General features: G+C 41.0%; 1 protein-coding gene and 1 long non-coding RNA gene across 3 annotated transcripts in view; one reads left to right on the top strand and one right to left on the bottom strand.

Annotated features, from left to right (window-relative positions):
- KNL1 (kinetochore scaffold 1) overlaps positions 1-17,733 on the top strand; it is a 49,463-nt gene extending 31,730 nt beyond the window's left edge. For both annotated transcript variants that reach the window (XM_065593152.1, XM_042849478.2), the window contains exons 15-26: positions 730-820; positions 5,787-5,903; positions 6,706-6,793; positions 7,387-7,467; positions 7,913-7,952; positions 8,079-8,180; positions 8,656-8,756; positions 9,067-9,135; positions 9,303-9,412; positions 10,071-10,189; positions 15,428-15,550; positions 15,683-17,733. In XM_065593152.1, the coding sequence (XP_065449224.1) occupies positions 730-820; positions 5,787-5,903; positions 6,706-6,793; positions 7,387-7,467; positions 7,913-7,952; positions 8,079-8,180; positions 8,656-8,756; positions 9,067-9,135; positions 9,303-9,412; positions 10,071-10,189; positions 15,428-15,550; positions 15,683-15,797 (1,156 nt within the window). In that variant the 3' untranslated portion in view covers positions 15,798-17,733. The remainder of the gene's footprint in view (positions 1-729; positions 821-5,786; positions 5,904-6,705; positions 6,794-7,386; positions 7,468-7,912; positions 7,953-8,078; positions 8,181-8,655; positions 8,757-9,066; positions 9,136-9,302; positions 9,413-10,070; positions 10,190-15,427; positions 15,551-15,682) is intronic.
- Positions 17,734-18,365: 632 nt separating this feature from the next.
- Positions 18,366-23,516, bottom strand: LOC135983135 (uncharacterized). Its single transcript, XR_010600645.1, has 2 exons — positions 23,327-23,516; positions 18,366-19,820 (listed from the first exon to the last, which is right to left on the bottom strand). It is a non-coding gene; the product is annotated as an uncharacterized LOC135983135 (long non-coding RNA).
- Between the last annotated feature and the right edge of the window lie 1,982 nt (positions 23,517-25,498).

The following is a 25,498-nucleotide window of genomic DNA, read 5'->3' as shown; positions in this document are numbered from 1 at the left end:
TGTTTAAACCAATGGATTGTTAGATTATCCATGACAGTAAAGTTAACACAGTATCTCACAGGGAGAGGCAGTCTCTCAAGTAATCAAGGAAAAATCCACTTGGGAATTTATAGCTCAAAAACACCACCTTAAACTTCACCTGGAACACAACTAGTAACCAATGGAGATATCGGAGCAGCAGATGTTTAATGTGCTTTCAGCATGAAAGCAAGCTGCAACTTTCAAATTCAGCTTCTAGATTTCATTGCAATAATCCAGCCTCAAGGTGACAAAAGTCTTGATAACCATAGCATGGTCCATATAAAAAAAAAAGGTACCGCCTTTATGCCCCAGGCCGAGGATAAAAAAAAAAAGTCACTCTTGGCAAATTTTTACGTGGATATCCAATAAAATCTCCAAGTTGTGAATAAAACAGTAGGCGTATCCTGTTAATTGGGGTAGATTCTGATATAATGCAAATCATTTCTGGGTGCCTTGCTTATTCTGTAAACATTATGGATGAAATCTTGGCCCCACTGAAGTCAAAGGCAAAACTCCATTGACTTCAGTGGGGCCAGGATTTCATCCTAAATTACCTTGACCTCATCCATACCCCAATCTTAGACACCAAATAAGTCATTGCACTGCACCAGCCAGTTCAGATATGGAAATAAGTTGAATGACGACAGCATATGTGCTGGCTTACATGACTACAACAAGACCCTTCTCTAACCTTTTTTCATATTTCAGTTTAAAGTTGTGTGCAGGTGTCCAGGATAAACTTTTGGTGGATGTGAATAAGAGCCTCTGGGAGGTGATGAGGACCTTCTCTGACAAAGAGGTAATGCCAACTGTTGCAGTCTTATTGCATGCAGTTATAAAAACTTGAATGGTGACTGGGCATGACTAGCTAATTGTAGGACAAAAAGCAAATTATTATTATAGATCCAAAACTGGCTAGGAGACAGGAAATAAAGAGCTGGAATAAACAATGGTCAATTTTCATCATGGCAAAAAGTTAACAGCAGAATGTCTAAGGATTGTTTATTAGGTCTTGTGCTTAGTACACCTCTACCCCGATATAACGCGACCCAATATAACACAAATTTGGATATAATGCAGTAAAGCAGCGCTCCGGGGGGGTGGGGCTGTGCACTCCGGTGGATAAAAGCAAGTTTGATATAAGCAAGTTTCACCTATAACGCGGCAAGATTTTTTGGCTCCCGAGGACAGCGTTATATCGGGGTAGAGGTGTATATTAATCTGGAAAAGGGGAATGAGTTGTAAGGTAGCAAAATTTCATAGGTCTAAGGCCAGAAGGGACCATTTGGATTATGGTGTCTCACTTCTTGTATAACAGGCTGTAGAACATCCCCAAAGTAATCCTGAGAGTATTAGCTTTTAGAAAAATATCCAATCTTGATTTAAAAATTGTCAGCGATGGAGAATCCACAGGACCATTGGTAAATTGTTCCAATGGTTAATTAGAACAACTGTTAAAAATGTACCCCATATTTCCAGTCTGAATTTTTCTAGTTTCAGTCTTCAATTTGACAGTGATACAAAGTTATTTGGGTTAGTTGAGTTAAGAGAAGAGAGAGGAATTTCAGAGGGACCTAACCAAGCTAGGAGAATAGACTACACAATGGCAGATGATGACCAGTGTTGATAAATGCAAAGTAATGCACATTGGATGGAAAATTTTGAACTACTCACACACCTTTCTGGATTCTAAATTAATTCATCAACTCAGGAAAAGAATTGGCATGTCAGTGTAGACCACGCAATGAAGAATTCTGCTCAGTGCACCCCTACAGTCAGAAGAGCAAACAAGATGTTAGGATGTGTAATGAATGTTATGGATAACGCTGTGTCTGTCACGAAAGTCACTGATTCTGTGAGTTTCTGTGACCTCCGTGACTTCTGCAGCGGCTGGTGCTGGCTCAGAGGCTGCCCGAGCCGGGCAGCCCCTGGGCCAGCAGCAGCAGCAGTTTGGGTGTGTGGGAGGGGGCTCAGGGCTGTGGCAGGGGGTTGGGGTGTGGGGCAGTGCTTACCTGGGGGAGGGGCACCCCGGCTTCCACCGGCATGTCCCTGCAGCTCCTAGGTGGAGGGACCAGAGGGCTCCGCACACTGAGCAGTGCATGGAGCCCCCCAGACCGCTCCTCCCCTAGAAGCTGCAGGGACATGCTGGTGGGAGCCTGCCAGCCCCGCCAAACCCCGTCCCCCGCCCCAGCACCAGCAGGGGTCCTGGGCCCACACGCTGCCGCCTGTCTCCACCCCACCCCAGCACCAGCACCCACGGCCTCCTGGCCCAAGTTTTAGTTAAGGGTATATAGTAAAAGTCATGGACAGGTCACGGGCCATGAATTTTTGTTTATTGCCCGTGACCTGTCCATGACTTTTACTAAAAATACCCGTGACTAAAGCATAGCCTTAGTTATGGATAATACAGAAAATATTATGCCATTATATAAATCAGTGGGCCTCCTTCCATCTGGAATGCTGTATGTAGCATTGGTCACCCCATCTCAAAACAGGGTTTGGAGAAGGACAATGAGAACGATTAGGGGCATGGAAAAATTCTTATATGAAGAAATGGAAAACATTTGGATCTGAAAAAAAGGGGGACACACTAAAAGTATACACAATAATTAATAGTATTGAGAAAGTAGATCAGGAGCTTCACTGTCTCAATACAAGAACAAGGGGACAGTCAATGAAATTAGAATATGGTAAATTCAAAAGTGATAAAGCAATACTTTTTCACACAGTTCATAATTAAACTGTGGAACTCATTGTCACAGGATGTCATTGAGATCAAAAATTTAGCAGGATTCAAAGATGGGTTGGACATCGGTATGGATAACAACTTTTGGATATTTTCGTTATAGTTAATGCTAACAAATGTTACAAGGGATACTAAGCCAATCTCTATTAGGCATTAGAATGAAACCTTCATGTGGAAGTAGATTGTCATGTATCTGTGTGTCTAGAGTGTGGATGGTGTGTCTTTCACCCTCCCCTGAAGCTTCTGGTGTTGGCCACTATTGGAGCCAAGATATTGGACTAGATGAACCACAAATGTGATCCAGTATGGCAATACCATATATATATATTGCCATACAATATATATATATATATATTGTAGAGTTGTGCTAAGTGTCTCAAATAACCAGGGTAACAAACTTTCAGAGTACTTACGGCAAAAAAAATGCATATCACGCCTTGTATGTGCTGAAAGCTCCTCTTTTCTGGTTATTTGACATAAGTGTCCAATGCTATTGGTGTTTTGATACTTTGTGTGCCCCTCTACTTTTGAATAAGGGATTTCCAACTTGCTATGTCTTTGCAAAGAATAAAGTACTAAATTATATTAAGCCTGATTATCATTATGGAACTTCCTGACCCAAATTTTTGATTCCTGGTGTGTAGAGCCCTGTGTGGATACAAAAATTTTATTCACATCGTATCCACAAACATGATCCCTGCCCCAAAGAGGATTGTGATGGACTTCCCTGGGATGCAATCCGGAACTGGGGTACTGCTGAGCCCTCTGGTATACCAGCCTGGGCCCCATCTCGCGCTGTGAGGAAGTGACAAGCTGAAATCCTCTCCAGACCTTATATTTACACAGCCATACACAACCAGGGACACTCCAAGCTGCAGTTACATGAATGTTTCTCCTAGCCACTCATGAACCAAGAATAGAGAGGTTCCAGCCAGTCTCCTATTCCCTCCCACCCCCCAACTCCACAGCCTAGGACCCCAGAGCTGTACCATCTTGCCCTGGTCTAAAGCCTGACCAGTGTAAGTTTATTTCCCAGTCCACCTCTCCCTCAGTGTGGAAAGAACAATGCATCAGCCCCTGTTCCTGAGCAGATTACCTTTGCACTTCTAACAACACACTCTTTTAGTAAAAATATAAAACAAATTTATTAACTACAAAAATATTTTAAGTGATTATAATGAATAGTGTATAGATCAAAGTTGGTTACCTAAGAAATAAACAAAATCGCAATCTAAATTTATTAAACTAGATAAGATTTGAAATAAGCAGTGTCTTACCCTGATGGTACCAACAGTCCACCAATCTTCCACACATAGGCAGTGCTTTCTTCTTTCTCGCCTGGGACCCCCGTCCCCCCGATCAGTCTTTCTTCCTCAGGTGTTTCCAGGTTGTTCCCCATACAATATGATGGGGGCTAATTTAGCTACAAGAAGTCAGGAAAAAGATCTTGGAGTCATCGTGGATAGTTCTCTGAAGATGTCCGCGCAGTGTGCAGAGGCGGTCAAAAAAGCAAACAGGATGTTAGGGATCATTAAAAAGGGGATAGAGAATAAGACTGAGAATATATTATTGCCCTTATATAAATCGATGGTACGCCCACTTCTCGAATACTGCGTACAGATGTGGTCTCCTCATCTAAAAAAAGATATACTGGCACTAGAAAAGGTTCAGAAAAGGGCAACTAAAATGATTAGGGGTTTGGAACGGGTCCCATATGAGGAGAGATTAAAGAGGCTAGGACTCTTCAGCTTGGAAAAGAGGAGACTAAGGGGGGATATGATAGAGGTATATAAAATCATGAGTGATGTGGAGAAAGTGGATAAGGAGATGTTATTTACTTATTCCCATAATACAAGAACTAGGGGGTCACCAAATGAAATTAATAGGCAGCAGGTTTAAAACAAATACAAGGAAGTTCTTCTTCACGCAGCGCACAGTCAACTTGTGGAACTCCTTACCTGAGGAGGTCGTGAAGGCTAGGACTATAACAGCGTTTAAAAGAGAACCGGATAAATTCATGGTGGTTAAGTCCATTAATGGCTATTAGCCAGGATGGATAAGGAATGGTGTCCCTAGCCTCTGTTTGTCAGAGGATGGAGATGGATGGCAGGAGAGAGATCACTTGATCATTGCCTGTTAGGTCCACTCCCTCTGGGGCACCTGGCACTGGTCACTGTCAGTAGATAGGATACTGGGCTAGATGGACCTTTGGTCTGACCCTGTACGGCTGTTCTTATGTGTGTTGTAGGGGGATTGAGGCCAGTAGTGATGTCACTTCCCCCTTTTATAGTTTCTTCCATGTGGAGGGGACTTCATTGTTACAAGCAAAGCCCCAACACAGTTAGTGGAAAAATACAGGCACAGGATGAAGTTTAATATCACATGATCTAGTCACATGCCCTTGCATGCTTCGATAAGTCATAGCAGCCATTATCCATATATTGGCTCAAGCATCCACAGGAAAGCTCATCAGGTGAGGCTAAGCCTTTCCCATGGCCCATTGTTTTCGTTGATGGGCAATTACCTTGAATAGACCGTTCACAATTTGCTGGCTAGACTGGGTGTAAATTAACTTATGGGAGTTACCCTGGAGCAAGCACATTTGAAATACAGATGCATAGTCAATATTCATAACTCCAGATACAAAAATGATACATGCATACAAATAGGATAATCATATGCAGCAAACCATAACTTTTCCATTAACACCTCACATGACATATTTTGTACAAGATTCATCATAATTATATCACAATCATATCATAATCCTAGCACAATGGTGAATATGGGGTGCAGAGTTTCACAAGGATATCTGCAGATTTGCAGGGCTCTGGATATAAAACTTGGATCCGCATCCATCCGTGATCCACAAACATGGTCCATGGATACCTGCAGATTTGCAGGGCTCTACTTGTGACTCATATATGCTGCTACCAGACAGCTGAATCAGTCCCAAAGACTAACATTATGTAACTTTCTAATTCACCTTGCCTATTGTTGTTCTTCCCATCCATTGCAGCTGAAGAACTTTGGAACAGAGTTGAATAAAATGAAATCCTGTTTCACCAAGAAGAGTAAAGTCCTGGCTCACAAGGGGAAAGTGAAATTGTATGACAATTTGGTGCAGAACACACAGGTATTAGGGTTGGAGAAGGGAAGAGGGTGGTAGAGGGCCATTAGGGATTCCTGATTTATTTATTTAATTTATATTTAAAATTTGTAAGGTGAGTTGTGACTATAAAGTTATGCACATAACTATCCTATGTAAATATGCATCCTATTACTGTTAATCTCCTACTTACTCCCTCATATTGTTGCATCTTATTTTAAATTTGATTGGGAACACTTTAGGGCAGGGGCAATATCTATCTATGCACTTACACAGTGGGGACCGTGCTCCTGATTCAGACCTGTGGATGCTACACACTACAAAGTATAAAAGGGGAGGGAAAGTAGCAATGACGTGGGCACTGCTATCTTCTTACAGTGTGATCATATTGCACTACAAGTAATGAGAGAGTGGGGATATCGGCATAGGCCACCAGTCAGAGAAATAAATTCAGCATTTGTCCCAATGTGAAGGACATCTCAGAATTTGCTTATTTCTTAAAGAGTCAAACAGGTTAGCATTTGCTAAAAAAAATCTTCTCAGTTAGCACCCTGCATCATCTCTCCTCTTCTTGAGAAAAGTGATTGAAAGATTATGGCAAAGCAGCTTTGGTATCATCTGAAATCCTGTGATTGCCTTAACTGCTCTATCTGGTTTTAGGTCAAAGTATGGTAGATTGCATTGGTTTCATTGGTCCATCTCCTAGCAAGCAGAGATCAGTGTGAGAGTCCTAGCAAACACAGAACTATTATTTAAATGCAGCCATAGATTTATGTGAAAATATATTACTAAACAAAAATGAAACATAATTGTTCAATTTTGCCCTTAGATCCAATGGGAGAAACTACAGTCAAGAATAGCAAAAGTGGATGAATTCCTCAGGGAGATGGATAGTTGTCTTTTAGCTCTGGAAACAGGTAAGTGTTTCAGATACCAGTTCAAGAATTTTCATTTACTGGAGTGTAAACACCTCTTAACTTCTTTGGAAGAACTACTATTCAAATGATCACTTACAAGCAGAAACTAGAGAAGGGGTATTTGAGCATTACAACTCCTGTTCTATGAGTAACTTGTCTGTATGAGGCTGGTTGGGTAGGCCTGTGATTGTAGATTTGGCTTAAGGGAACCTTGTAAGTAGGACGTGGAGACTAAGTGACCAGTTTTTGTTTTTTTTCTAATATATTTCGGTGCTCAAGACAAATGTGTGCTATGAGTTTCAAAACTGCTATAATGAGATATAGCACAAATAAGATTTTTACCCATCATCCACTCCTACCTGAAATTTTCTGTGTAAATTGTAGAACTACAGACTTCTTGTCATATGTGTCCATATTGTCATTTTTGACAAAGTAAAACTGCAGCTCATTATTATAATAGCTGAAGACAACTGAAACCTAAACATTGAGCCTGACATTCATACAAAGAGAGGCTGCATTCTTGCAGGAGTCACTGCTGTGCCTCAGAATAGTGTGATGGGTAGAGAGTGGCTTCTAACGCTTCTTTCCTTTAGTTACTAAGTTGGAAGATTGTGAAGCAGATATCAGTGATCCAGTGGCAGAATGGGAGTCCAAAGTGAGAAACTCTGAGAAAGGTAATGGGGCCACTTGAGGTGCATTTCTCTTAATGAACTCTGAGGGTGGAAAGGTTTGTGGCCCAGAGTAGAGGATATGTACCTCCAGGCTAGTGTGAAAGCAAACACTGAAGGTGAGCATCTTACCACCACAGTTGTCTTCACTGGGTTGGGTTGGGAGATGGCTATCCACATAAACCATCCTTTCTGCATTATATGACCTTTTTTCTGGAAAATCAGAACTTGGAATACAGTGAGCTGAAAAGAACATGAGCTGGCTACAATGCATTGTTCTCCAAGTGCTGAATAATTGCCCATTTCTACTGACATCCTAGCAAGGGTAACTACCATCACCCTGGGATCTCTCCTGATTGTGAGAACCAGGGCTGCACAGCCAGTCAGGGTTTTTTTTCATGCTTCTCGTACTGCTTGCAGATCTCTTTCATAGCTTTTTTAAATTTCTTAGAGCTTGAAAACCTCAAAGCCCAAGAAGAGGAGCTTCAAAGGTAGAATTTTACACAATGATTCTTTTACCTTTATTTAAAGCCTGCATGTGCACTCAGGTTCTAGAGATTGTATCAGGGTGCTTTGTCTTCCCAGGAGCATCTGATTTTATTGCTATATTTCTATAGGGATCTGTCAAATTTGGAGGTTCAGAAGAAGCAGGGGTTTTCTGAGATAAAACGTCTGCAGAATAAAGCAAGTGATTGTGAGGAGCTCCTCGACAAATACAAGTAAGGGAAGGAAAGGGTCTTCACCTTTGATTTTTATCCCAGAGATCAACCAGTTCCCTCTCCTCACATTGGTAGTGCTAATGTATTTTTAATTGATGCTACATTTGGGAGCCTATCTCCTGGCAATATAGGGTTAAAGTAAAGCTTCTGTGAGTTTAGTGAATAATAGGATGAACTGATTTTATATACATAAGGGTCATTGCAAAATCTCTTCCTATAGAGGTCTCCTCCCCTTCCAAAATGAGTATTTTTGTTTTAATGTTTAATGTTACTTCTTAATAGAATACAAACTTTTCAATATTTCCTGGAAGGTCATGCTCATGCTACTGTTTCCATCTGATTTGATGATCCACAGGAACAAAAAGTGCCAGCTACCATTAGCACATTTATGTGGTGGTAGATGTTGTATGTACATCTAGTACTTTTATCTTTTTCCACTTTTTCTTTGGTTGTAACTCAGGTTTTTCTTCTTTAGCTTCACTGAATGGGAGATCAGTGACTGGAGTGATCAACACGCAGTGTTTACCTTCCTTTATGATTCTATAGAACTGACTATCACATTCGGACCACCAGTGGGTGAGTGGCAAAATTTGGCAGGAGCTTTTTCCGGTTTACAAATCAAAAGGTTTACATAATATAAATCCATCGGATCAGGCTGACATCTTTAGACCTTATACTAGTAGAAGAGGGCAAACATACTAGAGTGGAAGCACTCAAACTGTGAGTTAAGGTAGTTATGAATTGGAGTCTGGGCCTGATTTTTTTTTAACAAAAAGATTAAATTATACAACCTAGATGTCTGCTCCTGGAGAGAGATTTCTGAGGTGTTAGGAAGTCCGCACAGTCTGGAAATACACACTTATGGTTTGTTTTTGGTCTCTCACAGATGGTGCTGTTTTCAATGGCAATCCCTGCAGAAAGATTGTTGATATGAGCTTTGAATCTCTGTTGGATGGTAAGGCTCTGAAGTGGCTTGCTGCTCTGATCCTTGAGTTTGCCTGTTTATGGGAAGGTATCTTCACACTTGCACTTTATCTGCAAGTGCATTGCCTGACAGCCCCCAAAAGATTATTGATTACAAATATAAACAGTTCTGAAGAATAATTTTCTTTTGTCTTACAGAAGAAAAAGCTCCACTCTCATCATGTCTAGTCCAAAGGCTCATCTTCCAGTTTATTGAAAGTCAGGGTTCCTGGCAGACAAAATGCACAACAGTGCACCACCTGCCCCAGGTAATGTTCCAAGAAGCTAAACTACAGAGCCCTGAGAAGATGATCATGGAATCTGTTCTGTTCAACAGAATAAAGATGATATTCTTTAACAATGATTTCTTAAAATAAAGTTCAGCCTTGAATTAATGAATGTTCTGCTGCTTAAGTGTTTGCCATAAGGAAAGTGATTCTAAAGCTGTAGTTTCACTCAATCATAAATCATACAGTAAAGTATGTGGTTCTGCTCTGAATGGTGACTGTATAACTGTAGATTCCTCAATCAATAGATCTGTTCCCTGATTGAAGTCTGCTTGCTTTACGATTGGAATAAGTTTTACTACTTCTATTAGCACTACAGAGCCAGCACAACTATCCAAGACAGAAATTCTATTCTGGTTCCTACATAATTAATAGAATAGTGGTTTTAATTGCAGAACCAAATTTGGCCTTCCCACAAGGATGCAGAGGTATATTTGAGGGCAGAATTTGGGCAGCAGAATTTTTATCTATAGTAATACTTGACCAGTTTCATTTTTAGATCTCAGACTGAGTGTAGAGCTAGCAGTTAAGATTATGGGTTTTTTTATGTACTTTCTAGAATAGAATTGCAATTTAAAATGTTATATAGCTTACCAAGAGTGAACTCTAATGTGATTACTTTTTCTGATTGTCCACTTAGATGCTTCATGAGGTCTCATTAGTGGTGAATCGCTGTCGACTCTTAGGAGAAGAGATTGAGTTTTTGAATAGATGGGGTGGAAAGTTTAATCTTCTGAAGACCGAAGTGGATAATACAAAGTGAGTGATTAAAGTTCAAACCTACTCCAATTCAACCCCCAAAAAAGTGCTGTTAGTGACTACTCACAAACAGAAGACTTTGAAACACACTTTCCGTCTAACTTTAATAATGGAAGCCAGCTGACATCCAAAAATTTCATTGTTTTTGTTTGTTTGTTTTTGGGTGGTGGTGGTTTGTTTTTTGTTTACAAAAAACAGCATCTTTTAAAAAAACAAAACCCTAACTTCAGAATAGCAGAAAATGAACAGTTCATGGATTCTGTCAGCTTCCTTATTAACATATCTTTCATCACTTGCTACCTGCCACTTTGACACATACCTCTATCCAAAGCATTTTAGATCAGGGTGCAGCAACATACAGGGAGTCAGGACCAAGAGTAGTTCTGCAAGTAGATGTAGCTATGTATTCCACTTAGGTGTGTGCGCACCCAGCACACTGAAGCTGGAGAATTTTGCCTAGCAGTACCAGTAGAGGGGCAGTGCTCATACCTCATGGCCACAGCCCCTCCCTGGCTATATGGGGCAGCGTCACCCCGAAACCTGCCCCTCCTATGCCCCCCAGTTCCTTCTTTCCACTTGTGGCTGGAGTCAGAGCTCTGTGTGGTCTTAACCTCTCACTATTTTAGTGTTTTTTCTAGTTGTATATAGTTAATTAGTACCCTTAGTAGTAGTTAAATTAGTGTTAGCTGTATTTAGTTAAGTACTCCCTTCTGATAACCTTGCCAGGGTTTAAACAGTGTCTGTCGTGTCGGGGAGCGATCTCTAATAACAATCCTTCGGACGTGGAGTTTGCTGTGTTTGGGTGAGGCCCACATCTAGGAGCAGTGTTCGATCATCTGTAAATCAATCACAAAATGAACTCAACTGGCTAAGGGCCTTTGCCTAAAACAGCACCTGCTTGAAGAGGCCATGTGGCTTCCTTCGACAACAAAGCCCTTGTTGGATCAGAGGTCGCCCTGGGGTTCTGAGAGTGCTGCCACTTTGTGCCCTGGAGCAGGTGTCTCTCCAAAGAGACAGAGGAACCGTTCCCTGTGGAGTGTACCAATGAAAAGGTCGCATAAGACCAATCAAGACTACTCTAGATCTTGTGGGGACTCTTTTGCCTCTTCCAGGAAGAGCATGGAGCAGCACAGAGTTAGTGCCAACCTCCCTACCGCTCCCCAGGACTGAGGAGGGAGGTTAGAGATCCTGTTAGATTGTTTCCATGTCGGTAGCATGCCAGGTGGCTGCAGACCTCCTTTGCCTTTCTGTCCTGACCTCTCCTTTGGTCCTGGACTTTGCCACGGCTAAGTCATTTTTAGCCCCATTGGCTGGATAGGCCACTGAACCCTTATGTCTCCCCGATGTTCCCCTTCCACAGTCTGTGGAACTGGGGAAGTACCAGGCTCAATGCAAGGGACCTTGGCACTGGGAAACTCCTTGGCACTGTTGCAATTGGCGCTGCAGATGTTACTGTGGTGGCACTCATCACCTTCCGCTTCAGCACCATCAATCACCTCGGTACCAGGGCCAACGTTGGGGTCAACTCTACTTCCACCACCAGAAACAACGGAGGTGTACTCGGTGCCAGCAATACCATTTCCACTGTCAGTGTCAGTTTCCTCTTCGATGTCGGCTACGGATGAGTCAGACTGGTTGCTCGCACCCTCAGAACTGGCTCCACCTTTATCTCCTTAAGCTCAGGACTCATCAGCATCCAGATTAGGATCTTCCTCTCCTCTCCCACTTTCCATTGCCTGACTCACAGCGGGGGCCATTTATGGAATGCTGTTGCTATCAGAATTGGTGCTTATCTTGCGGTCAGGAAGCCTATTGGCCACCAATGCCCTTACCGATACTGTGGAATCCATGGATGCTCCTCATCTTGCCCTAAGGCGAGGTCACCGAGCAAGTCTGTGACGGTGAGCGTCAATCCACCACAGGCCCAGGCACTGGTAAACCTTCCCATCGCCTCCAGTCTCGTCCATCCAGGTCCATTGGTCCTGGAGTAGGATCTGGCTCTGGCACAGTTAACCACTTCCTCTTTATCCCTAAACAATTCTGTATTGCCAAGCTCTTCCTCTCCTTTAGTACCAGAGGATGCCAAGGCATACCAGGACCTCCCTCAGTATTCAGGAGAAGTTTCTCTAGAAGAATACCCATATGTTGGATATCTTGCAGCCATCTCTCCCTGTGAGAGTCACACCCCCCCCCCCACACACACACACACTAACAATGCACTCCTAAAGCCTGCTACAGTTCTCTGGAGCACTCTGGATTCAGTACTGCCTAATGTGAAACCCATGGAGAAATTCTACTTCATTCCAGTGCAGGGATTTGAGGGGTTTTAGTCCCATTATGCCCCAAACTCCATGGTTGTAACTGTGGTGAACAATAGAACCCAACAGGGCAGGTTTATTTCCACTCCCAACGACAAGAACCCTAAATGGATCATCCTGATGGGTAGGAAGATTTACACCTTCTCTTCCTTGCAGATGTGCATTGCTGACCAGCAGGAATTGCTGTCCAAATACGATTTTCTGAACTGGATGGCTATGTCTAAGTTTGCAGACTAGCTGCCCGAAGTCTTGAGGAAGAACTTCCAGGCATTTATCACTGAGGGCTGCTTGGTGGCTAAGGCTTTGTTGCAGTCTGCACTGGATATGGTCGGAGAGTTCAGCCAGAGTGATGGCCTCGGCAGCGACTGTGAGAAAAGCATCTTAGCTGCAGAATTTGGGCATTGCTCCCAATGTGCGACAGGCCATAGAAGATTTGCCCTTTGATGGACGAGTGCTTTTTTGGACAAGACAAATGAGACTCTGCACTCTAGGGCTATCCTACAGTTCTTGGGGATGTACACACCGGCAATGGAGAGGCACCACTGCTGTGGTCAATAGCAGCAGCAGTATCATCAACAGCATGCATTTGGGAAGCCTTTCCCTCCCCCAGGACAGTGGGACTACCCCAGAAAGGGGCATAGGTCCAGGAGGAGGAGGCATTCGGGTCTGGGGTTTGACCAATCCCACACACCTTCACCCGGCACCCCCCGAGCACCTGTTTTGATTCCTTGGTCCAGAGCAGTGTTCCAGTGGTCACTCCCTTCTTCCCGTCCCCTTTGTTTGGGGACTGGCTGACTTGCTTTCACTATGCTTGGGGTTTGCTCTCCAGAGACAGCTGGGTCCTAAGCACTATCAGATTGAGCTACACCATCCAGTTCCTTTTCACCTCTTCCCCGACCCTCCCTCCCCATTCCTCTTTAGGGACCCCTCTCACGACATACTGCTCCTTGAGCAGGTTTGCTCGCTATTGGCTTTGAGAGCGGTAGAGGACGTTCTGCCAGAACACTGGGGTCAGGGCTTCTAATCTCAGTCTTTCTGGTGTCCAGCTCCAAGGAAGAAATGAGACCTATTCTTGACCTTCGTGGCCTCAACAAATATATCAGATACATGAGGTTCTGAATGGTCACTCTATTGACTGTCCTCCCTGTGTTGTCTCAGAATGTCTGGTTTGCTGCTCTGGACCTTCAGGATGCGATTCACGTGACGATTTTGCCGAGCCACCGGCTATTCCTTTGTTTCATCATAGCGGAGCACCATTTTCAGTATACGGTGCTTCTCTTTCGCCCCTCGGGTTTTTACCAACTACATGTTCATGGTGATGGTGTACCTCAGGAAGAAAAAATCAACATCTTCCTGTACCTTGATGACTGGTTACTGAGAGGCAGGTCCAGAGAGGAAGTCCTTTCCCACATCGATGCTACATTGCGCTTGCTTGACTGTCTGGGTCTCATCTTAAATACCAGTAAGTCAACTTTGGTTCTTGCTCAGAAAATTGAGTTCATTGGGGCTCTACAAGTTTGAGAGCATTTTTGCCTACCAAGAGCTTTCAGGCAATTTGCCACCTTTGCCTCAGTCTGTAGTCTCAGTCTTCCACAACGGTTTGGACATTTGCAGGGCTGCTATGTGGGCAACCATTCATACGTTTACGAACCATTATGCCATTACCGCATCTTCCAGGGCAGAAGCAAGCTTTGGTAGGGCTGTCCTGTAATCTTTGTTTGAGTAGGCTGTAAGCCCTGCCTCCTTGGGTGGGTACTGCTTGTGAGTCACCTAAGTGGAATATACGGCTGCATCTACTCGAAGAAGAAATGGTTACTTACTGTAACTGTGATTCTTCGAGATGTGATACAGACATGTATTCCGTGACCCACTTCTGTCCCCTCTGCATCAGAGTCTACTCTCTGCATGTTTGGTGTGAAGGAACTGAGGGGGGTTGGGGCACCTCCACCTCATATGGGCAAAGGAGGGGCTGTGGCCACAAGGCACAAGCACTCCCCATTTATGGTACTACTGGGCAAAATTCTCTGGCTTTGGTGCGCTGAGCGTGCACACATCTAAGTGGAATACACAGCTATATCACATCTCAAAGAATCACAGTTACAGTAAGTAACTGTCTCTTTCTTACAGTTGGTCTTCAGGGAAAAAAATCAAAACAACAAAGCGAAGACATCTTAAGTTTGCTTCAGCCAGGTAGAAAAACACAGTGCTCAACTTAAAGTTCATTTAAAGCACAGTAATCCTTCATTTTCCCAGTTCCCACTTTCCTGTGGTGCTTCCTTGTCCTGTGGCATGGCTGGGCTGAGCTGGACAAGTACTTACTCTTCACTGCAGGATCCCTCTTCCAGATTCCCACTGCCTCTTTGTATCCCTGTTCTAGTTAACCCTTTCTCTATGTTCCTTAATGTGGGGCATATACACATCATCACAGGCTGGGTTTTTTTGGTAATATCCCTCACTAATATTCTGTGTCCCTCATCACAACATAACAACAAAAGAAAAGGCAGTACTCTTTAGCGAGGTCAACAAAACAAATGTGCAGTTACAGATTTGGAGAAATGAGGGTTTTGTTTTTTATTTTTTGAAGGGTAGAAATCCAGAAAAGGAATCTTTCCTCTCCCTTCCTGCCCTAGTCTTTCCAAAACAATTCTGCCCTAAGACAAAATGGGACATATTAACCTTTAGGGAGATTGGTTTCTTCTGAGGGCCTTATTACTTAAAATGGGAAGATTCCTTCAACCTTACCTACTGCTACACGATAAACAAATTCTATTGATGCTCTTCAAGAATATAAAGTGAGGCTGTGTATAATGTCTGTGTTAAGACACTAGGCTTTCACATCTGGAGACACAATTTCAAAGGAAGCTGTATTATAGGAAGCCATGACTTAACCCTTTGCATGTACATTTTGTTTTCCATGCAGAGTGAAGCTCTTGTTCTCCACTTCCACAGCTTTTGCAAAGTTTGAGGTGACATTCTCTTTATCTGCCAACTACCCATTAGCTCCACTCCCTTTCACTGTCCAAAAACGGATTGGGAGCCTTGGGTGAGTAGCAAAGGCAGAAGCATAAAGGACTTTGGGCATACTTTTCACTTCAAAGCAGGGAACAGGAAGTTAAATGCTAATAAGTATACTGTCAGAAGTTCATCTGAGATAATTTCTTTTTGTCTTTCCCAGCCATGATGAAATTTCTGCTGTTGTGTCCAATGTGCCACTGGGCACCAACTACCTGATGAGAATGGTCAAAATGATTCATCATAACTTGCTCCAGGGTTCCCTGATCGTTCACTAAATCCACTCAGGTCAATACAGTTCTCAAGTTGGATGTCTGTCCTCTTCAAAGTTACAAGAGTTGCCAGCTTCTTTTAATGCTATGAGAATCTGATTTAGCAACTGACTGTGAAATTGTCCAATATTTAAACCACTGAAATGAAATCTCAGTAAGCCTACTACTAAGCACCTCTCCTATACCAAAGCATGCTGAGGGAATGCAGAAATCTGTAGAGCCAAGGAGGAATTTCAGATGGCTTCCATTAACTTGTCCCACTTTTCTCATATTTTTTTTCCTCTTCCCCAACCCCTTCAGCCACTGCTGGTTGTGGTTTCCCTTTTGTTACACCGCCACATAAAAGAAATTCTAGCTCCTATAACCACCAGAATTAGCCTGATAATTTATCTCTGGTTTGTTATTACCAAGGTCTATTGTCTGTCTTCCAAGGTTTGCATGACTGGAAGTTACTATCACTAACTAGCCCAGATTTTAAGTTTGATTATATCAGCTGACTTGGAATGTCTCTCAGATCACAGAAACTATCATTCTGGTTTCTGCTGCTTGACAAAATTATAATTTACAAAATTCACAAGTGGCATGCACAGTTAGAAGTTAGAAGTTTCTCTTTAAGGTTACAGATCCCTGTTTCTAACCATTGATTTTGCAGTGCAACAGAACCCAAAGTCACATGGATCAAGTTGTGAACTTTTCCTTGTGCAATTTGGTTCTAATCATTCTGCATGTAGAGCCTTTTCTATTGCTAAGGTGTTAAGCTATTTGATGCACTTACTTAGGCTAGGCTCCCTATTTCTCAAAGGGGTAAGCAGGCTAAATATGTAAATCTGCTTTTGCTTAATGTGTTCAACAGGTGACATGGTAGGAGATGTTCAAAAGGGCTGGATCTAGCAGGCACACTTCTAGCACTGACCATTAAGTTACTGTCTTGCTTGAGGCAACTGTTTCCTTAGAAAAAAACTCTGTGGTGATTTTCATTAAATAGATGGACTTTTCTCTGCCTAAACAGAGACCCAAATAGTTTTTGCTCTCTTTTTATCTGCAGTATTGGTACAAATGGTTAAAATAGGTACAACAAATCCAGCTAAACAAATTCCAGCTATCTGAAAATGTCTTGTGATGTGCACTATGGTCTCAGAAACAAGCAGCTCTTTTAGCTGTATTTCAGTCAAATTGATCATGTTTTGCTTAATTATTTTATAATTAAGTTTCTAAGGAACCTTTTAGTAATTTTAATGAAACTGACACTACTAGACTTTTTGCTTTACCTTTAGGGATACTTTATGGCAAAACTTTTTTAAAATTTCATCATAAATTCATGTTTCTTCCAAATACAATCTCCTTTACCTGTCCTACTTTTGTATCCTCACTGGAATAGGATCCTTGTTTAGCAAACCATCCATATCATTGTTTCCTTTAACTCTTTGTACTGATCCTGGTAATAGATAAACTAGTAACAAATTCTAAACATTTGCTGAATGCCCTGGAGAAGTTGGTGTATAATTTGCCACAGAAATCACTAACTGACATCCTGTCTGTCCCCAAGTTTCCTATAAATTGCATAAGCTTGTAATGTTCTATGAGCCTTAAGAAACAATCAGTGCACTATATTTCAAAACTAGGAGATCTGAATAATACCTTTGGCATACTCTGGACTGTTTTATTAGTCTTAATAGTAAAGTACATTCTTCAGATTGTTGGGACTGACATGGTCATGTCCTGGGTAAACAGACCCTGTTCTTATGGTGTTGAAGCATCTAGCACTTCTCAACTCTCCATTCTGTAGGTGCCTGACCGTTTCTATCTGTCTGTAAAATATAAGAATTTTAAAATGTGTTTTCAGATGTTTAAGCATTGATATATTTTTATGAAGTTCTCTGGTTTTTACAATTTTTTCTTCTACAGAAGGTAGTGAAAAACTCATTAAACATTTGTATTAATACTTCCCTTCTCTTCTTTACTGTGAAATAATTTAGAAGTTAAATGGATATTGTCAACTCATATCAGATTTCCATCTGAAAATTTATCTGATAGCATGGGAGTAACTTTTGTCATTACCTGTAAATTATTACAGCAATATATTTCTTCTGTCTTTTGTTTGTAAAATTGACAGTATTTGTGTGTGTGTGTTGCACTGTTTCTCCTGTATATAGTCTTAATTTCCTCCATTGTCTGTGCATGACTTTCACAAAACAGGAGAAAAAATATATATAAAAATACCTAGGAAAATGACCACAAACTGGCAGAAGACTCTTGAGACTCTTGCAGTACTGGAAACTACTTTTAATGCATTTAAAAATATATATATTTAAATTGATGAAGTATTGATCTTTTTAACCAGCAGAGGGTGCTCCTGCAATACTTCATAAAGTGCTATGCTGCATGGTGGTAAACAAATTGTCTGAGAGACATCAAAGAAAAATTAAGCCAAAGAACATCAGGGGACTACAAGGAGGGGGTTGGAATGTGGTGAATTGTCTGATCAGAGCTGTCTTTGTAGCTGCTCTGGTTGGAGACCTAGAGGGTAGGGGAAATAGCAGAGAGAATGTAAACACAGCAGAAATGAAGCAGCTCTAGTCTTGCATATAATATTTATTCATAATGTGTGTACACATGAACTCCTCCAAGAGTTTTAGAAATTGACGTTCACAGCATATTGTCATTCAAAGAGTGATTTCACCCAGTTTTCCTCTAGTTTCAGACTTGACTTACGACTCTAAATGTCACAAGGTATTAGTTATTTCCATAGAAGTAATATAGCTACTAGAATTAATTTGCAAAGTTAAATTCAATTAGAACCTAATTTCTAAAGTTTTAACAATTATTCTGCCATATGCCCATTGTTCAGTCAGGGAACTCCATGAATAACTCTGTAAAGTATCTGACTATTTGCGTCAGCAATTGTATCCTCTGAAAGTGTTGAACTGGGTTTAGAACCCAACACCTCTAAATCCCAGGCCTGTGCCACTTTTTTCAAAAGCCTAGGTGGTAGTTAGGTTTTGCGTAAAAGGAGAGAGACGACTTCCATATGAGTAATCTACAAATGACAGTATTTGCTCCTTTTAAATTCTGTTTTATCATAAGGATACAGTGCCATCTGTAGAAAAGGCTGGTGATGCAAAAGCAGGCACATGCGTCAGAACTACCCTATAAACTAGGGCTGTCAAGGGATTAAAAAAAAAAATCAAAATTAATTGTGTGATTAAAAAAATAATTACAATTAATCGCACTGTTAAACAATAATAGAATACCATTTATTTAAATATTTTTGCATCTTTTCTACATTTTCAAATATATTGATTTCAATTAGAACACAGAATACAAAGTGTATACTGCTCACTTTATATTTATTTTTATTACAGATATTTGCACTGTAAAAAACAAAAGAAATAGTATTTTTCAATTCACCTAATACAAGTACTTTATCATGAAAGTTTGAACTTATAAATGTAAAATTGTTAAAAAAAAATGCATTAAAAATAAAACAATGTAAAACTTTAGAGCCTACAAGTCCACCCAGTCCTATTTCTTGTTCAGCCAATCACTCAAACAAGTTTGTTTACATTTGCAGGAGATAATGCTGCCCACTTCTTGTTCACAATGTCACCTGAAAGTGAGGACAGGCGTTCGCATGGTACTGTTGTAGCTGGCATCGCAAGATATGAATCTTTAGCGCATCTGGCATGTAAATATGTCCCTTCATGCTTCAACCACCATTGCAGAGGACATGCATCCATGCTGATGACTGGTTCTGCTCGATAAATCCAAAGCAATGTGGACTGGCATATATTCATTTTCATCATCTGAGTCAGATGTCACCAGCAGAAGATTGATTTTCTTTTTTGGTGGTTTGGGTTCTGTAGTTTCCGTAGGTTCTGTAGTGTTGCTATTTTAAGATTTCAGAAAGCATGCTCCACACCTCATCCCTCTCAGATTTTGGAAGGCACTTCAGATTCTTAAACCTTGGGTCGAGTGCTGTAACTATCTTCAGAAATCTCACATTGGTACCTTCTTTGCATTTTGTCAAATCTGCAACAAAAGTGTTCTTAAAATGAACAAGTGCTGAGTAATCATCTACTAGAACATGAAATATATGGCAGAATGCAGGTAAAACAGAGCCGGAGACATACAATTCTCCCCCAAGGAGCCACAAATTTAATTAACACATTTTTTTAACGAGCATCATCAGCGTGGAAGCATGTCCTCTGGAATGAGGGCTGAAGCATGAAGAGCCATACGAATCTTTAGCATATCTGGCACGTAAATACCTTGCAATGCCAGCTACAAAAGTCCCATGCAAATACCTGTTCTCACTTTCTGGTGACGTAAATAAGAAGTGGGCAGCATGATCTCCCATAAATGTAAATAAACTTGTTTGTCTTAGCGATTGGCTGAACAAGAAGTAGGACTGAGTGGACTTGTAGGCTCTAAAGTTTTGCATTGTTTTGTTTTTGAGTGCAGTTATGTAACCAAAAAAAATCTACATTTGTAAGTTGCACTTTCATGATAAAGAGATTGCCCTACAGTACTTGTATGAGGTGAATTGAAAAATACTATTCCTTTTGTTTATCATTTTTACAGTGCAAATATTTGTAATCAAAAATATAAAGTGAGCACTGTACACTTTGTATTCTGTGTTGTAATTGAAATCAATATATTTGAAAATGTAGAAAAACATTCAAAAATATTTAATAAATTTCAATTGGTATTCTGTTGTGTAACAGTGTGATTAAAACTGCGACTAATCGCAATTAATTTTTCAAATTGCAATTAATTTTTTGCGTTAATTGCGTGAGTTAACTGCGATTAATTGACAGCCCTAATATAAACAGTAAATTTAAATCTTAACTTGACTGTGGTGTTCTGTCTGGATAGTTTTTATAGCTATCAGTGATAAAACATGGTAATTGTACTTATTGTACTTTCACTTATTAATTTGATTTAATTTAAAACACCTGTTTTTGACTGTAAATATTAAGTGATGTACAGGCATCTAAAATCACCAATTACAAAACAATCATTTGTGTAAAATAAACAGTGTATGTTTCAGGAGGGGTTCAAATTTGACTAATGGCTTGTTTACACAGGAAATTATTCCAGAATAGCTATTCCTGATTAACTCTGTGTAGAAGTTTTATTCCAGAATAAATCCAAAATAGCTATTTCACTTTAAAGTCACACCTTCCCTTAATCTGAATTAATTTCCCAGTGTAGACAAGTCCCAAATTCACAGTGTCATGAGAAGGAAATCTTTCTGAGGAAACATAGGGTATCTGTTTCTCTCCAATTACTGATTTGGGACTGATTTCTGTGTAGCAGTAAGTGCAGAAGCCACTCAGTACTCATGGTGTCCATTCTTCATGTTCAGTCTTTACATCTTGTTTGAGTAAATCAAATCTGATACTGGATTAAATTCTCCATCTAGCTGCAGAAGGATTAACTGGGATGAGGATGAAGATCACTTTGCCCTGTATTATAAATATTGCATTTCTTGTGCCCTCAACTTTAATTTTCATAGGAAACATCTAAAAATCTGCCCATAGGAGAGGTGCACTGGTTGAAAGAAGGTGCCTGCTGCTGCTCCCCATTCAAGTCTCTGCCTTCAGTCGTGTACACCAGGTAGTGCCCCAATGTAGTATGCCAAGTGATTAACCTACTCATCAAAGCTAATGAGAGAATGAAAAGGAAATTCTTGAGTTGGGATTAGATTTACATCTATCCCCAGAGCAGAAGTAAAAATAGGACGTAAAATAAAGCCTGATCTTGCCTGTGCTTCTGTCTTGTTGGGCCTGGTGTCTCTAGCACTTGAGAAACCAGGTTCTTTTTAAAGAGCCCCATGTGCCATTATACTTGTAAAATAACTTAAAAAAAAAAAAAAATTTTAACTTTGTGAAATACACACTAACTTTTTTTTACATCACCTGCAAATAGGGAAGCTACTAATATTTACCTAGCTTCAATGTAAATTCCATTGGTTTTTTTTAACTCTATGAGGAAAAAGCCTCTTCTCAGGCTCCTGGATTGGAAATGGGGTCTCTAAATATGCTTCTCAGGGTTATGCTTTCAAAGTTACTTCCATTTAACTCAGAATGACTGGTTTGGTATCAAGGACTTCATTACATCTAATGGCTTAGACTTCTGCACTTACAGTACACTGTTCATTTAATTTTATTCAGATAAACTGATAATCCTGTGTAACACTTTCTCAGCCAGGCTCCCAAAACTGTGGACATTTTTTATGATTCCTCCAGTCCAGCTGATGCAGTGCAGTTGCTGGTCTGGATAGATATTTGTAGTTAGTTCTCATTATACTTGTACCTTATTTTTCTAATCAAACCTATAAAGGCCCCTCTATCATCAGAACTATTCTATATGTTAATGTGAAAAACAGGGCCTGCTGCTGTCCACTTTTCAGACTGGTGTGGCTCTAAGCCATATGAAGCTCCTGTCTGGGGCTCCAGTGCATGTGAGCAATAAACTGCTCCTAACCTTTCCAGCCCAGTGAAAGTTGGTATGAGTGGTTCCAGGAGTCGGATTACAACTGCCAATAATTTCCTGTTCTTTCAGCTCAGTGCTGTGAGGTCAGCAAAGTTCAGTAATGAATCCAAGGCTACAACACCTCTGTTAACCCTTTGGCTTCCTCTTGTGCCAGGAATTTCTTCACAATGAGAGAAAATCAGGCTTTATGAGATAACTAGTTCCCTTTTTCCTGTCTCCCTCCTGCACAGCCCACAGTTCTCAAACTAAAGCTCTCCAAATTTGTAACCCAGTTTTGGCAGAGGACTTTTTATATGAAGAGATCATTTTACAGGCTTTATTTAAATTTAGTTGGGAGTGGGGAGGCGGAATAGGTACTGATTGATGAGAAAGCCATGGTGGCATGATCAAAAATGTACAGTGGAAATGTTTTTTTGATTCTACATACTATAATCTCTGTGTGTGTTGTTTAAGGTCGATCATTTGGAAAGTACTGCTCTTTTCAGGACTTGCTTTTTACGAAGTTAGACATTTACCATTGTGATGGGTTAGATCACAGAAACCCTCTTGGGAGCTGCCACCTGATGTGCCAAGACTACTTCTACCACTGTTTTCCCTGCCAGCTCGGGACCCCAGCACCCTGTCTTGCTGAGCCAGACACAGACCCAAGGTTTGAATTACTTGCCCCAAAGCTGGAGGTTTACCTGAAAGCAGCTAACAGAAGTGTTCCTGTCTTTAACACTCAGATGCCCAACACCCAATGGGGTCTAAACCCAAATAAATCCATTTTACCCTGTATAAAGCTTACACAGGGTAAACTCATAAATTGTTCGCCCTCTATAACCTTGATAGAGAGAGATGCACAGTTATTTGCTCCCCCAGGTATTAATACATACTCTGAGTTAATTAATAAGTAAAAAGTAATTTTATTAAATACAGAAAGTAGGATCTAAGTGGTTCCAAGTAGTAACAGACAGAACAAAGTAAGTCACCAAGCAAAACAAAATAAAATGCGCAAATCTATGTCTAATCAGACTGAATACAGATAAGATCCTCACCAGTTCCAGAATGCTCCCTTTTACAGACTAATCTCCTTTTAGCCTGGGTCCAGCAATCACTCACATCCCTTGCACACTGTCCTTTGTTCCAGTTTCTTTCAAGTAAGAAAGAAGTGGAGAGGCTCTCTCTTTAGCCAGCTGAAGACAAAATGGAGGGGTTTCCCAGGGGTTTAAATAGACTTTCTCTTGTGGGTGGAGACCGCCTCCTCACTCCTATGCAAAGTCCAGCTCCAAGATGGAGTTTAGGAGTCACCTGGGCAAGTCACATGTCCATGCATGACTCACAGTTTTTACAGGTAGCATCCATTGTTTACATGCTACCTTGAACGTCCTCAAGTAGACTTCTTATGTGGCTTGGAGCATTCCAAGATCCATTGTCCTTTAAGTGTTCCTTGATTAGGTACTTAATTTTAACATTCCTTTCTCCAGGAACTGACCAAATGCTCTACTAAGGTTATTTAGAAATCAAGCCAGTACACAGCCAACATTCATAACTTTGAATACAAAAATGATACATGCATACAAATAGGATTAATACATTCAGTAGATCATAACCTTTGAGATATGTTACATGGCATATGTAGCATAAAACACATTCTAAGCATATTTCCATAAAGCCTTATGGGAGGTACCGTCACAACCATCATATGGTAGCTGCTGCCAAATATAAAATAGACAATTTGTTAAGCAAAAGAATTAGACCATTGAAAAATAATTAGCAGATCAAGTAGTACTTTCATAGTGCCACATAGCTACATGTGGCACTTTACAAATAAGTTAAAGGTCTCTGCCTTGAGATACTCATGAGCTACATTGGAAGGACGTAATGCAAATAAAAGGTAAGAAAGTGGTATCAAGTGTGTGGGGGGAGAGAACGTTGTTCTCTACCTAAGATTCACCATGTTCCCCTCTCCCCTGCCCCAACTTGATATCACTGTTGATTTATGAGGGGGTGGCTCATTAAATGTTATAATTTTTAAAATCTGAATGTGAGAGTGCTGTGTATATTGTACTACTTAATGTACTTAATCCTAAAATGCTCTCTCCAGTATTTTACTACTGAATGAGACAGGCTCTATGGATGGCTGTTACTGTAGCACATGTCCACATGCCTGGTAGTTTGCCAGTACTAAAAGACAGATTAAATAAACATCTTAATGGAAAGCATGAAGACTTAAAAGTATCTACAAACAATGCTATCCTGCTTAGGCAATGCTTTGTCTATGTTGTTAGGACAATTTCCTGTCAGTGTCTATAGTGATACCATGCCATTACATTTTGTCCTAATTATCTTCCTTTTCCTTGTTGATCAGTAGCAGATGAATGCTAGGATGCCATAAAAATCTTGATCATTCTAAGCCATGCACCAATGATATGTAGATATTAGAATAATAGAATATTATGGTTGGAAGGGACCTCAGGAGGTCATCTAGTCCAATCCCCTGCTCAAAGCAGGACCAACACCAACTAAATCATCCCTGCCAAGGCTTTGTCAAGCCGGGCCTTAAAAACCTCTAAGGATGGAGATTCCACCACCTCCGTAGGTAACCCATTCCAGTGCTTCACCACCCTCCTAGTGAAATAGTTTTTCCTAATATCCAACCTAGACCTCCCCCACTGCAACTTGAGAGCATTGCTGCTTCTGTCATCTGCCATCACTGAGAACAGCCTAGCTCTATCCTCTTTGGAACCCCCTTCAGGTAGTTGAAGGCTGCTATCAAATCCCCCCTCACTCTTCTCTTCTACAGACTAAATAACCCCAGTTCTTCTTTGAGTGCTTGCTCATATCTATTCCAATTAGGTGTGTGCGCGCTGCGTGCACAATCGTCGGAGAATTTTTACCCTAGCAACACCCGGTGGGTTGGCTGTGGAGCCCCCTGGAGTGGTGCCTTCATGGTGCTGGATATATGCCCCAGGCAACCCAGCACCCTCCTCAGTTCCTTCTTACCACCCGTGACGGTCGTTGGAATGTGGAGCGCAGCTTCGCTGTTCTCCACTCTCCCTAGCGTTTCTCTCTTCTGTAGTGGTTAATTGTTATAGTTGTAGTTTTAGTATAGTTATATTTATAGTTAGAGTAGTGGGTTGAGCCTCATGCCCAAGGCTCCAGGCTTTAAGCCTTGTTCAGCCTGTGCTAAGCCTATGCCAACGGGTGACCCCCATGACTCCTGCCTG

The sequence above is a fragment of the Chrysemys picta genome, chromosome 4, assembly GCF_011386835.1.
Source record: "Chrysemys picta bellii isolate R12L10 chromosome 4, ASM1138683v2, whole genome shotgun sequence".
Classification (NCBI taxonomy): Eukaryota; Metazoa; Chordata; order Testudines; family Emydidae; genus Chrysemys; species Chrysemys picta.
This window is presented reverse-complemented; position numbering and strand designations above follow the sequence as displayed.